Raw genomic sequence first — 14397 nt, 5'->3', positions numbered from 1 at the left:
CATCTAGGGGCCTGGCCCATTCCTTGCTCTGGCCCCCCAGTTAAACACCAGATTGCGAGATACCACTGATTGGTCCTTTGCGACCATGCTTTTTTTTCCCAGCGCCCTGATCCTGAGAATTTGGTGGTGCAGGCTTCTACCAGTCAGATGAGCCTGAACACTTTTCTGACTTATCTCCTAAATAGGGAGTCTAAAAGAGCAGAAACCTTGGTCCTCATGTCCATCAATGCCAGCTACTGCTGTGCTGTTACTTCTGTGCTTTCTGAGACTCAGTCGCTCAAATAACTTCCATGTGGTCTGGAAGACCTTCGCCCTGACATAACCTAAGCTGTATAGGACGGCTGCAGTGCTTGCAAATTCATGATTCATTGTGGCCTGGATACCACGGATTCCATTGGATGGGTCATTGGCACTAGTGTTGTCATTCATTGTTATGCCTGGATGTGATAAACATATTATTTAAGCGATGTCCAGTTGTCCTTTATAGAGAAGCACGTTGACGGACTCCCCTTTCTGGGGACAAAACAGATTCCACTCTGCAGCACTTTAAAGATTACTTCTTGGGCTTATCTGCTCTCCCACTCCCATCAGTCATTTTGTCTTTCCACGGCCATGGCAGAGGTGCCCATACAGACAATCACTTCAGCCACAGCAAGGTTCCCCACCTTGTGGCTGCAGCTGTGGCACCAGGCACGCAAGGGCAGCACACAAGTGAGCCTTCCTCCTCATCTGCAAACCAGCGTGTCCTTAGTTTATCACCCACCCATTTGGCAGCGGGATCCAATGATTTTTGCTATGTTGACAGGCTGTCACATTGGACGGGTGAGTGGTGCGTATTGTACAGAAGGGGTACGCCCTATCCTTCGTGACCACTCTGCTTCATCATCTCAGTAAAGATTGAAGAAGGACCATCTGTCCGTTTTATGGCAGGAAGTGCAGGAACCTTTTGGCCAAAGGGGCTATAGAGAGGGTTCTCACATTGGATGTGGGCTGTGGTTGCTACTCCTGCTTCTTCCTGGTGTCAGAGAATGACTGAGACCTTTGTCCTATTTTAAATCTATGCAGTCTCAACCCCTTCCTCCAGAAGAACAAATCCAAGATGCTCATCTTAGCTCATTTCTTGTATGCCCTTGACCCTGGAGGGTAATGTTGGATTTACAGAACACTTATTTTCACATTCCTGGCCTGCAGGCCCAAATGCGCTCTTTGCGGTTCCGGTGGGACAGGAACATTTCCAGTTTGCTGTGCTCCCCTTTGGTCTCACCAGCACCCCTTAAGTGTTCAGGAAAGTGATGGTGGTGGTTGCAGCACATCTTTGGAGGTCATGGGCTCCATTCTTCCCCTACCACGAAGACTGACTCCTGAAGGCAGGCTTACCCTAGGCAGTCGCCACCCACCTCTACAGTACGGTGAACCTCCTTACATCAGTGGAGTTCACTGTCAGTGCCCAGAAATCACACCTAATTCCTTTTTAGATGCTCGCTGTCATCATAGCCTTTCTGGACATTGTCTGGTTCTGCCCCTTCACTCCATAAAGAGTCCAGGACATACAGGCTATTATCCCAGTGTTTCAGCCTCTGTCTTGGATTTCAGCGAGGTCGAATCCATATCTGCTGGGACCAATGGCATCCTATTGGTCAAGCATGGCAGGTAGCATATGTGGGCGCTGCAGTGAAATCTAAAGTGTCAGTGGGCCACACATCTAGAAGACCTCCCCAACCATGTCCAGAAAATGGAGGCGACTTAAAAAGATCTTCAGTGGTGGTTGCTTAACCGGACTTGGGTCAGCTGCAGACCCCTCTTCCTACCCCTCCCAGTGCTAGTAGTGATTACTGATGCAGCGCTTCTGGATTGGGCAGCGACTTAGGAGAGGTGGAGATCAGAGTCCTGTGGTCTCTGCCGGAAGCCTGGCTCCACATCAACCTTCTGAAGCTGAGGGGCGTCTGCTTAGTGTTGAAAGCCTTACTGCTCATCCTTTTGTGTTGCTAAAGTTGCCCTAAGTGGGAAAGGTATGCCCAGACAATGGTCTCTTGCTCACTGTGCCGCTAGCCTGGCTCATGAAGGGTGATGCCCTGGAACTGGTTCCAGGATGCTTGTTTCCGGTCCAGGGAGGACCTGGCCTGGCAGTTCAGGCTGGACTGTTCCATGAGGAACAGGGTTGAGACTGATTTGCATATAGCTGGGTCCAAACTGGGGTGGCATGGTGAGCAAAATAACGATGAATTAAACCCAGATCTGTGACTGGGGATGAGTGTTTTTGCATTGTTCAGGAGTCCGTCCATCATCCTTTTGTGTTGCTAAGCGTCGACAAATGAAGCCATAGGTGCTTCGCGGATCACGATTGTCGATTACATCTGAAGGAGTCACAAGGTCCCATCCATGTATGGGAAGAACCTTTTCTCCCCAAGAACACGCAATGCCAAAGATTCTGCATGTTGGAGTTTCCAATGTCTGCCTGTTTCTCTCTTTCTCTTTTTTTTTTTTTGCCCAAACTTGTGATGCTGTTACATCGGTCAGAATATCACCTCACCGGTGTTTGTTGCTCAGTCTCACCCCTCTAAGGAAGAAGAGAAACTCCATTGTTTGGACCACAAAAATGCACAGAGTTTTTACTTCATTGGCACAATAGAACATTGGGTGGACGATCAACTGTTTGTGGGGTTCTCTAGAGCAAACACAGGCCATGCATAAGAAACTCTCACTCTGAGGGACTGCAAGCTCTTTCCACCAGGGACAAAACTGCTCCCTCTGCGTTGGCATGCAGCGTTCTTATCCTGGACATTTGTCTGGTGGCCACTTGGGCGTCCCTTCATATGTTCACAAAGCATCACTGTCTTGGATCCAGTCTGATGCCTGAGGAAAATTCAAAAGGTGAGGAATCCGTGGTTAGATAGTCTCTGCCTGAAAGAGCGTTACTGAAGGTAAGTTGTTTGTCTCAGTTTTCCTTTTATTTATCTAGCAGAAAGTCTCTTCTGGTACACTGGATAGAGTTTGTATAGTATGTTTAATACAATGAGTTTTCAGTAATTTATGGTTTGAAATATGGTAAGAAATTGCTTTGCCTGGTAGTGGTGACAGAGGATTAAAACACGCATCAGATGTTTCAAACGCACATACATGTTATAGAGTTATCTGTCAAATGTAGAAAAGAGAAAAAAGTGTAACGTAAGTGTCACTGACAAGATACATAACTTATCTTTTACTTTCTGTCACTGTTAGGTGTGTGACGGCCCTTTTTCTGCAGAGAGGATCATGTGCCACAGCCCAACTTACACTTATACCTTCACAGCCAAGATATTCATTAATGGAAACCTCAGCGTAATCATGGATGGCACTCCCAACCTTCAAAAGCAACGCATGTCCTACCTACACTATTATGACATTATAAAATTTGAGCAGGAAGGAAATGTGTACCGTTTAAAGGAGGATGAGGATGAAATTGAGGCTCATGTAAGATACCTTTGGCTTTGGTTGAACATCTTTCTGTTGTATCTCCTTCATTCACCACATCTCACCTGATCTTGCTCCTCCTTTTGGCTACACAGCTCATTTTTTTAATCTAATCATCCTCCTCTCAGCCTCCTGCATACTTCCTTCTAACCACCTTATTTCTCTTCTCAGCCACCTAGAACCTCCTGTCTACTCACTTTCCTCCTCTCCAATCCTCCTACAATCCAATCTGCTCAGCATTCCAACAAACCATTCCTACTTCTTCTGTTCTCGTGCTCTGCTAAACCTTTCAGCTACTTCCATTCACTCTGTTAGCCTCTTGTCAACCATTCCACTCTTCTTAGCAGCCCCATTTCTCCTTTCAGCTACTCTTCCAGAAAAACGGCCCCTACATCCACTAAACCACTGAATTCTCAACCAGTCACATATTTATCCTGCTTCCCATTCATCTTTCCATCTGTTGCACCCCTCCATGCAATCCCACATCTCCCATTAAATTATTATGCTTTCTTCTATCTTTACCAACCTGCCATCACTTTAGACATTCGAACACTGCTTTTGTACAGTTTTTCACAACCCACCCTGTTTCCAGCCCATCCTCCCTATCGTCTCTCATCCCATTCATATTCCATGTATTACACCCTCTGCCAATTTTCTCAAACACTCTTCACATATATTTGTTTGCGTCTATCGAATTTCATGACTTATTCATCTCACCCACAATCTTTCAATTTTTTTCCCTATGTACTGGGCGTCCCTTTCTGTCTCTGCATACCTCATCAGCCTTACCCCTCTTTGCATCTGCCTCATCGTCTTGGATCTGTCTTCCTCACCTCCTTTGAAGTGTCTGCCTCATCATTTGCCTAGCCTCTCCTCATTTCATCCCACACCTTCTTCCATCCATGTCCAGTCAATGCATTTCCATCATCCCATATCTTCCTCTGTTTGCCACGTCATATCGCTCCCCTACCTGCTTTCTTCGAATTTTCTTCCGTTTTCCAGTCCATTTGGTTTATAACCAAGACATTGAGAGGTCTGGTGATTTTTGCTTGATGAATCATCACTCTGTTAGGGTTTGTTTAAGATTCAGTTAATCTGGTTTACAACAATCAGATAAAGAGGTGTGTAAGTTGTAAGGTGCAAGTAGATTGGTAAAAAATGCTATATAGTGTCCTGAATGAAATTTTAATCCTAGATGATGCAATGCATCTGCCTATTTCTAGCAGCGATACAGAGGTTAGGAGTATTGGAGACACATAGTTAGTACTTGGGAATATTTAAATGTAGAGATCGCTACAGTGCTAGGATTTCAGAAAGGATAATATCTGAGGTAAAAAGTTTGGGAATTTGTTATTGTTATTTTTATTTATCACTAAACTTCCCTGTGCGGTGTTCTTATCACCATCATGTCTATGCTGTCTATCACCAGTACATTTAACAGAGTATTTTAGTTTGGATGGGATATACAAGGTGCAACTGAAAATAATTTAGCAGCACGTGTTGCGCATAAGCATAGCACTCATGAAAACACCGATGCTAGGAGAGTGAGGCCTTTGGAACCACTTTGGAATCCTTGGAATGAGAAGAGGGATGTTTGATTCATAGACTCTCTGGAGTATCACATGTTGCTAATTAACAATTACACAGGTTCTGTATTTGTGTCTTGTGATTGACCCACAGTCACTCTCACCTTTTCCAGCATCGCAATTTGGACCGCTTGGATGGATGCATGAACATCACAATGACAGTGGATGGGAAGGACTGCAAACCCACCGTACTGAAGAATGAGATCACCTGCAGAATTCCTAAGGATGTGGAAATACCCAAGGCAGGGGGCATTGTAGAGGTACTAGCCTAGCAGCACAAAGACTGCATAATCTGATCTTGCTGTGGTGAAATATTTATTTAAGTCCTTTTGAATTTGTGACCTGACCTGATCTGACCTACAGTGCCAAAAGTGTCATGGGCACACACAAGTAGTGAACTGGTAAAACCTTGGGTATAGCAGCAGAGTATTTTTCATGGACAAAAATGACATGCTTTGCGCTACCCTGACATTTATTGTTGTTGTCACCTTATTACACCTTGTTTACTTGAAGTAAGTTTTACTTTTGAGAATGGTCCACAATGCATCAGCAGGCAGATTCATCTTTAGACTGTTTTTTTACCACCCTCGTGTTCTAAGCAAAACTTTAGTACTCAGACTTTTCCACTGTGTCACAACCAAAATGTTGAATTTTATGGGAGACATCTAAAAAGGGTGTAATTAAGAATTTCTGTGTCTTTAACAGTGTGAAAGTCACATAGAATTTTGTTTTGATGAGGCGACAACTTGTGGGATCTCGATTCTTCTTCTTTCAGGTCAAAGACTCAGAGAGAGCTATGGTATGGAAATATATTCTCATTTGATTTGATTCTCACGATCATACACAGGTTGAAAAAATCTGGATTAGTAATCTGTGTTTTCTTTGATATCACAATGAAAAAAGCCAGGGATTCAAAATGAAATGGTGATTACTTTTGGCATGCATGAGGATTTTGTTGCAACAAGGACACATACTCCTTCTGGTCTTGTGAACTGGGACATAGCTAATTTTTTGGATGATAGGGTCTGACTAAGAGTCTGTACCCGAACCAAAACAAATACACGCAGGTGCTGAGACTCCCGTCTGTGGTTTCTAAAGGAAAACCATCAAAGGAAGAACGTTCGTAACACAAGCCACCATTAAAAGGGTCTGAGCAAACTCATAGAAAGTGTTGTCTCTGGTCTGCTGAGGTTTCCTGAAGGATTAACTTGAAACAAGGGGAAGTTTGGCCCTGAAAAACACCTTCATATCGAAGGAAGACAAGTCTTGAAAATCCACGTCTGAAGGCACACTACCAGGTTTGGTTTTGGGGTTGATTGAGCCTTGACACTGAAACAGCCCCGGCTTCAAAAAGCAATCCACTCATATTTCAAACGATTCCACAGTGCACATTTTTTCAGCTAAATCATAAAAATCAGAATTTCGACAGAAAAGAATATATATCATTCCGGATACATGCCACAGAGTATCTAGATCTCAGAAAGATGTGTTTATGCCCACAGAGACAACTAATTCAAGAAGTTCTTTGTCACTGAGTCTGCCATCTTCAGGGAAGACTACTACTAAGAGGAAAACAAACTTGAATAGGCTATTTCTCCAGATATGTTCCATTTTCTTATTCCCAAACACACAAAAGCATCACACCAAGGTAGATAACCTATTGTTTCAAAACGACAGCAGCTTCAGGACATTATTTCATTCTTTCAATCAACACCCAGCACAGATTGACATAGATGTGAAGGAGAGTTCAGACAAGCCTCATTAGGATCATACCACATGCTCTGAAAGTGTACGGTACAAATAATGAATTGAAATTCCCAATGAGGCGTCCTTACAGGGATACATTTCAGGGCCTCTCCACCAGATGAAATGTTAGTGTACCATGCCTTAATCATAGGTGGCACTTTACAACATGAAGTTACAGTGACTGTGGAACGAGTAGCTAAAACATTGTCCAAGACAAATTGTTCCGCACAGTAGGTTACCATGCTCAAGACAGAGTTATGAAATGTTGCAGATTTTTTTTTAAAGTGAAAATATGCTGTATCACATCAAGGACTGAAAGAATTATAAGGCAGTTCTTGAAGACCCTCTCTGTATAGGAGACCAAGTTCAAGCAGATTCAGTGGTTGTTCACATAGCAAGAAAAAAATCTGACTACCAGAGTGCCACTGAGTGACCACTATAAGAAAAGGAAATCAAGCAATTAGACACAACAGGGAAAACAGTGAAAGGGGACCCGGCTATTTCATGGCCAGTTACTAAGTCTTGTCAGCAGGCACAGCAGGTACAACCATTCTCAGTAGGAAGCAGTTGAAGAAATTATCCCAAATTTTGCACTAAATATTCTAAGAGGGAAAATAATTTCCAGCGCAGAAATCTATTGTGTTTAACGTAAGGCCCACCTCCAGAATAGGAACTCAGGTGATAAGATGTAGTAGAAAAAGACTAGCAATGGTGTGGCTAATTCATGGTGCATTGCTGGCTATCAAGCTCTTCTCATCAGTTATGACTGTTGTTAATAGGAAGAGATAGAGGAACTTATTTAATAGTTTGTAGAAGTACAAAACAAAGGAGATGAATTAGTCACAGATGGTACAATAATATCAACTGAAGAAATTTGTGAGCTACTGGATACAGCCGATATGGCAAGCTGGCAAATAAACCCAAGTGTGATTTGTGCATCACCCTGCACAGTTACAATTTATAGGCTATGGCCCTAATTACAGCAGTGTATCTGTTATACTTGCAATTCAATGTTCTCCATGTACATGAGGCTTTAGAGAAAATAAAGTGATACACTATCACTGATGGATGAGTTGTATTTGTGAGATACATTACCCCAGCCCTCCAACAACCTACACAATATGGTCTACCCATAAGCTGTATCAGCAGTCTTTTCAACAAAAAAGTTTTGTAATAACTTATACAATTACACCCTTAAATAAGAGGACCTTTTGTGGCAACAACAGGGGTAGAGGCAGAGCCAAAAGTACCCTTGAGCCTCTGAACAGTGACTCTGTACAGATTTCCCCCAATAACAGAACACCTGTTGGAGAAAGAGTGAGGGATTATCTTGAAGACTAGAACGCATAAGAATAGATGGATGAATGTTGTCTACAGTTTATCAAGGTTATCCTGTCAGTGCATTCACTTGGCACCAAATATCCCCGCCACAATTATAAGCTCATCAAGCAGCACGTCTTTTTTGTTGGAAAAGAGTCAGTCAGTCAGTCTTAAGCAAAAGTTCAATAGATGAAATTCCTTCTCGTCAGCATGGTCAGGGTTGTTCTCCATGTAACTCTTCATACCAAAGGAGAGCAGAGTCCACATCCAAACCTGGATCTGCAAATACTATACACCTATGAGAAGATGATCCATTTCAAAATAACAACATTGCAGGAAGTAATTTCACTCCTGCATTAAGTTGAATGCCTGGTGGTCCTCAACTTCAGTGATGAGTACTTTCATAGCCAGGTGCTCCCAAGTCATCAACAGTACCTGCCATACATGGTAGGTGGAAAATGTTATTAATTCACCATTTTGCTTTCAGCATAAAATCAGCCCCAAGAGTGGTTACCAAATGTCTTGTAAAGCTGCCAGCTCACCTGCACTGCAAGGGTGTTACTATCTAGACAATTTCCTGATAAAGGGAGGTCAGATCAGCAATCTCTGCCCTACAGTCAACAGTAGCCCTGCTTCACCAAATAGAGGTCACTATTATTGTCAAGAAATCACATCTGCAACCCCAGCAAATACATAACTATGTGTGGCAACATTGAAGACCCATTTAGGCCAGCTATGTCCATAAACAGAGTGGATCGAGCCATTTCCAAACGCAGAGACGATTCATCCATTTCAGAAACTGATTGCAGATGTCACAGTTAGACAGTAAGAAATGCGCTTCTCCTGATGTGTTAGCTGCTGATTTCCTAGTGTCACAGTAGTTCCAGGCATCTGGAAACTTAGAATATGTATTGTTGTTGTCACTTCAAGTAAAGCTCAAATCAGAGCAGATAAAATCTATTAGAAGTCCAACACTTTGCAGATCCCAAATATATTCTGCTACCCTTATTCTCTTAAGGAAGAAGGATTCAGTTACACCCCTGACAGGTAACCCTTGTCCGCAATAGCAACATATTTACAAAAGTGAGAATTTGCCCTTTGAAAATTCCTGCAGTTAAGCTCTCCGTGGAGGGTCACTAAAGAATGATTTCTCGTAAAGCTCAGGGGGTGCCTACTCTAGATGTCAATATTGTCTTACCCTCACTCATGGGTCGATCATTTGACCGTTACATTCATACTTATTACTAGTGTTATCTTACAAAGTAGCCTTTTTATATGCGGACACATCTCTGCGTACAATAAGTGACCTAGAAGCACTGACTGAAGAAGAGACTTTCAAGTTCATGAGCGCAAGGGAGTCTTAATTACAGATAAACACATTCTAGTAATGGTGTATCCCTTGCCATCTCTATTTAACTGTTGAACATTACACTTTCTTTCCTAACTCTACATCTACTGCAGAAAGAGCAGTGCATTAACACACTGTCAAAAGAGCTCTCACTTGTTACATTGACAAAATTGTACCTTTCTGCAAAACAAAACAACTTTTTCTTTCCTTTGCACTTAACTTGAGCATCCCATTTGCAAGGGGGTCAGATGGATAGTTAATTGCATTCAAATGCTTTAAATGTGCACATAGACAACTCAGAGGCACAGCTTTCTCTTCTTGTAAAAAGGACACTACTGTGGCCTTTCTTGGCAATATCCGACTCTGGGATATATGTAAAGCTACAACCTGGACATCCATATACTCCTATACAAGCAATGCACTGGTATTAATTAAAAAACGAAGCCCAGTGGGATGCAACTGTTGTAAACATTATTTACTACAGCTTCCTCTACATTCTGTCCAACTCATCCTAAACAAGGTGGGCACTAATTTATATTTGATGCAAAGCATGTGATCTACAGCAACACATGCTGCTAATGAAAAATGTTGCTCGGCTGTAGCTGTTAGCCTGCACCTTATATTGTATATTCTAATGTGCCACCTACTTCGCCTGTGGATGTTGAGCAGTACCGTTGCTAAACCTTTTCATCAGCTTCCAAAAGTTCTAAATACTTAACACCTGCAAGCAGACAGACCTTTTCCAAAAAGATCAAATTTGGGGTGGGCGGAACTCATGGAGTATAGTGTGGACTGTAAACTGGTGTCCATGGACCCTCAATGTGGCAGTGTCACAGTGATGGTTGTCTGGTACTGAAATGAAGGTACTTTTTGAGCTCTCCTTAATGGTATTTGAATGGAGGGCTGTATTTTGAGAGTTACTACTCAAAATGACTAAACATTGAGGGTCAGACCCTTTAAATAATGTAGTTATTTGTGAATAATATGTATAGCACCTAATGTGTCTCTCGGTGCTTACAAGAGGAAATGGTTTTGGAACAGGCATTGTATGGGTAGAACATTAATCCTTAAAACAGTACACTTTTGTAAATATCAGTAGTAGATAGATTACTTACACTTAACAGTCAACCAAAACTGTGTGAACATACTATTGTACATATACATGTCTAAGGATAAGTCTAACGTCCCAAATGTGTTCGAAATACCCCCATATGCTGTGGGAAGTTAAATTTATTAGTGTACTCAGCAACTTATTGTTAGTACAGTATATCATAAAACAAAGATACACAATATAAAATTTACAAGTAGGTTAAATTGTAAATACATTTGATGAAGATGATGGACCCTTATATACACAATCTAAACAACCTCAATAACCACCACCATTCCAAAGCTGAAACTTGAAACATCGCTTTTTACAACACAAATACAATTGTGATTAGAAAGTCATTGAAGGTTAAAAGATATGCCGACAAAACCATGCGTGTTGCATACATATTAGACATTGACATTAAAAAACATTTTCTTGAGGTAATTAACGCCGGACAGGTAGTGATTTAAGAACTCTTTTTAGGAGGCTGGACTGGCTTGTAGTGGTACCAAGGGGTACTTGCACCTTGCACCAGGCACAGTTATCCCTTATTAGTGTATAGGGTGTCTAGCAGCTTAGGCTGATAGATAATGGTAGCTTAGCAGAGCAGCTTAGGCTGAACTAGGAGACGTGTGAAGCTACCACAGTACCATAAGTGTCACTTGCACAATATCATAAGAAAACACAATACACAGTTATACTAAAAATAAAGGTACTTTATTTTTATGACAATATGCCAAAGTATCTTAGAGTGTACCCTCAGTGAGAGGATAGGAAATATACACAAGATATATGTACACAATACCAAAAATATGCAGTATAGTCTTAGAAAACAGTGCAAACAATGTATAGTTACAATAGGATGCAATGGGGACACATAGGGGTAGGGGCAACACAAACCATATACTCCAAAAGTGGAATGCGAACCACGAGTGGACCCCAAACCTATGTGACCTTGTAGAGGGTCGCTGGGACTATTAGAAAATAGTGAGAGTTAGAAAATTAGCCCTCCCCAAGACCCTGAAAAGTGAGTGCAAAGTGCACTAAAGTTCCCCCAAAGACAAAGAAGTCGTGATAGAGGAATAATGCAGGAAAGACACAAACCAACAATGCAACAACTGTGGATTTCCAATCTAGGGTACCTGTGGAACAAGGGGACCAAGTCCAAAAGTCACAAGCAAGTCGGAGATGGGCATATGCCCAGGAAATGCCAGCTGTGGGTGCAAAGAAGCTTCTACTGGACAGAAGAAGCTGAGGTTTCTGCAGGAACGAAAAGGGCTAGAGACTTCCCCTTTGGTGGACGGATCCCTCTCGCCGTGGAGAGTCGTGCAGAAGTGTTTTCCCGCCGAAAGAACGCCAACAAGCCTTGCTAGCTGCAAATCGTGCGGTTAGCGTTTTTGGATGCTGCTGTGGCCCAGGAGGGACCAGGAGGTTGAAAATTGGACCAGGAGGTAGAGGGGACGTCGAGCAAGACAAGGAGCCCTCTTAGCAGCAGGTAGCACCCGGAGAAGTGCCAGAAACAGGCACTACGAGGATGCGTGAAATGGTGCTCACCGAAGTTACACAAAGGAGTCCCACGTCGCCGGAGACCAACTTAGAAAGTCGTGCAATGCAGGTTAGAGTGCCGTGGACCCAGGCTTGGCTGTGCACAAAGGATTTCCGCCGGAAGTGCACAGGGGCCGGAGTAGCTGCAAAAGTCGCGGTTCCCAGCAATGCAGTCTAGCGAGGTGAGGCAAGGACTTACCTCCACCAAACTTGTACTGAAGAGTCACTGGACTGTGGGGGTCACTTGGACACAGTTGCTGGATTCGAGGGACCTCGCTCGTCGTGCTGAGAGGAGACCCAAGGGACCGGTAATGCAGCTTTTTGGTGCCTGCGGTTGCAGGGGGAAGATTCCGTCGACCCACGGGAGATTTCTTCAGAGCTTCTAGTGCAGAGAGGAGGCAGACTACCCCCACAGCATGCACCACCAGGAAAACAGTCGAGAAGGCGGCAGGATCAGCGTTACAGAGTTGCAGTAGTCGTCTTTGCTACTTTGTTGCAGTGTTGCAGGCTTCCAGCATGGTCAGCAGTCGATTCCTTGGCAGAAGGTGAAGAGAGAGATGCAGAGGAACTCTGATGAGCTGTTGTAAACATTATTTACTACAGCTTCCTCTACATTCTGTCCAACTCATCCTAAACAAGGTGGGCACTAATTTATATTTGATGCAAAGCATGTGATCTACAGCAACACATGCTGCTAATGAAAAATGTTGCTCGGCTGTAGCTGTTAGCCTGCACCTTATATTGTATATTCTAATGTGCCACCTACTTCGCCTGTGGATGTTGAGCAGTACCGTTGCTAAACCTTTTCATCAGCTTCCAAAAGTTCTAAATACTTAACACCTGCAAGCAGACAGACCTTTTCCAAAAAGATCAAATTTGGGGTGGGCGGAACTCATGGAGTATAGTGTGGACTGTAAACTGGTGTCCATGGACCCTCAATGTGGCAGTGTCACAGTGATGGTTGTCTGGTACTGAAATGAAGGTACTTTTTGAGCTCTCCTTAATGGTATTTGAATGGAGGGCTGTATTTTGAGAGTTACTACTCAAAATGACTAAACATTGAGGGTCAGACCCTTTAAATAATGTAGTTATTTGTGAATAATATGTATAGCACCTAATGTGTCTCTCGGTGCTTACAAGAGGAAATGGTTTTGGAACAGGCATTGTATGGGTAGAACATTAATCCTTAAAACAGTACACTTTTGTAAATATCAGTAGTAGATAGATTACTTACACTTAACAGTCAACCAAAACTGTGTGAACATACTATTGTACATATACATGTCTAAGGATAAGTCTAACGTCCCAAATGTGTTCGAAATACCCCCATATGCTGTGGGAAGTTAAATTTATTAGTGTACTCAGCAACTTATTGTTAGTACAGTATATCATAAAACAAAGATACACAATATAAAATTTACAAGTAGGTTAAATTGTAAATACATTTGATGAAGATGATGGACCCTTATATACACAATCTAAACAACCTCAATAACCACCACCATTCCAAAGCTGAAACTTGAAACATCGCTTTTTACAACACAAATACAATTGTGATTAGAAAGTCATTGAAGGTTAAAAGATATGCCGACAAAACCATGCGTGTTGCATACATATTAGACATTGACATTAAAAAACATTTTCTTGAGGTAATTAACGCCGGACAGGTAGTGATTTAAGAACTCTTTTTAGGAGGCTGGACTGGCTTGTAGTGGTACCAAGGGGTACTTGCACCTTGCACCAGGCACAGTTATCCCTTATTAGTGTATAGGGTGTCTAGCAGCTTAGGCTGATAGATAATGGTAGCTTAGCAGAGCAGCTTAGGCTGAACTAGGAGACGTGTGAAGCTACCACAGTACCATAAGTGTCACTTGCACAATATCATAAGAAAACACAATACACAGTTATACTAAAAATAAAGGTACTTTATTTTTATGACAATATGCCAAAGTATCTTAGAGTGTACCCTCAGTGAGAGGATAGGAAATATACACAAGATATATGTACACAATACCAAAAATATGCAGTATAGTCTTAGAAAACAGTGCAAACAATGTATAGTTACAATAGGATGCAATGGGGACACATAGGGGTAGGGGCAACACAAACCATATACTCCAAAAGTGGAATGCGAACCACGAGTGGACCCCAAACCTATGTGACCTTGTAGAGGGTCGCTGGGACTATTAGAAAATAGTGAGAGTTAGAAAATTAGCCCTCCCCAAGACCCTGAAAAGTGAGTGCAAAGTGCACTAAAGTTCCCCCAAAGACAAAGAAGTCGTGATAGAGGAATAATGCAGGAAAGACACAAA

At 42.5% G+C, this 14397-nt stretch overlaps 1 protein-coding gene across 1 annotated transcript in view; it reads left to right on the top strand.

The window, feature by feature from the left end:
* Window positions 1-14397, top strand: part of MST1R (macrophage stimulating 1 receptor) — a 352783-nt gene that overhangs the window by 249483 nt on the left and 88903 nt on the right. The window contains exons 11-12 of the mRNA XM_069206831.1: window positions 3220-3450; window positions 5150-5296. Of these exons, the coding sequence (XP_069062932.1) occupies window positions 3220-3450; window positions 5150-5296 (378 nt within the window). The remainder of the gene's footprint in view (window positions 1-3219; window positions 3451-5149; window positions 5297-14397) is intronic.

The sequence above is a fragment of the Pleurodeles waltl genome, chromosome 9 (assembly GCF_031143425.1).
Source record: "Pleurodeles waltl isolate 20211129_DDA chromosome 9, aPleWal1.hap1.20221129, whole genome shotgun sequence".
Lineage (NCBI taxonomy): Eukaryota > Metazoa > Chordata > Amphibia > Caudata > Salamandridae > Pleurodeles > Pleurodeles waltl.
Note: the sequence above shows the minus strand (reverse complement) of the source record. Positions and strands in the feature narration are given on the sequence as shown.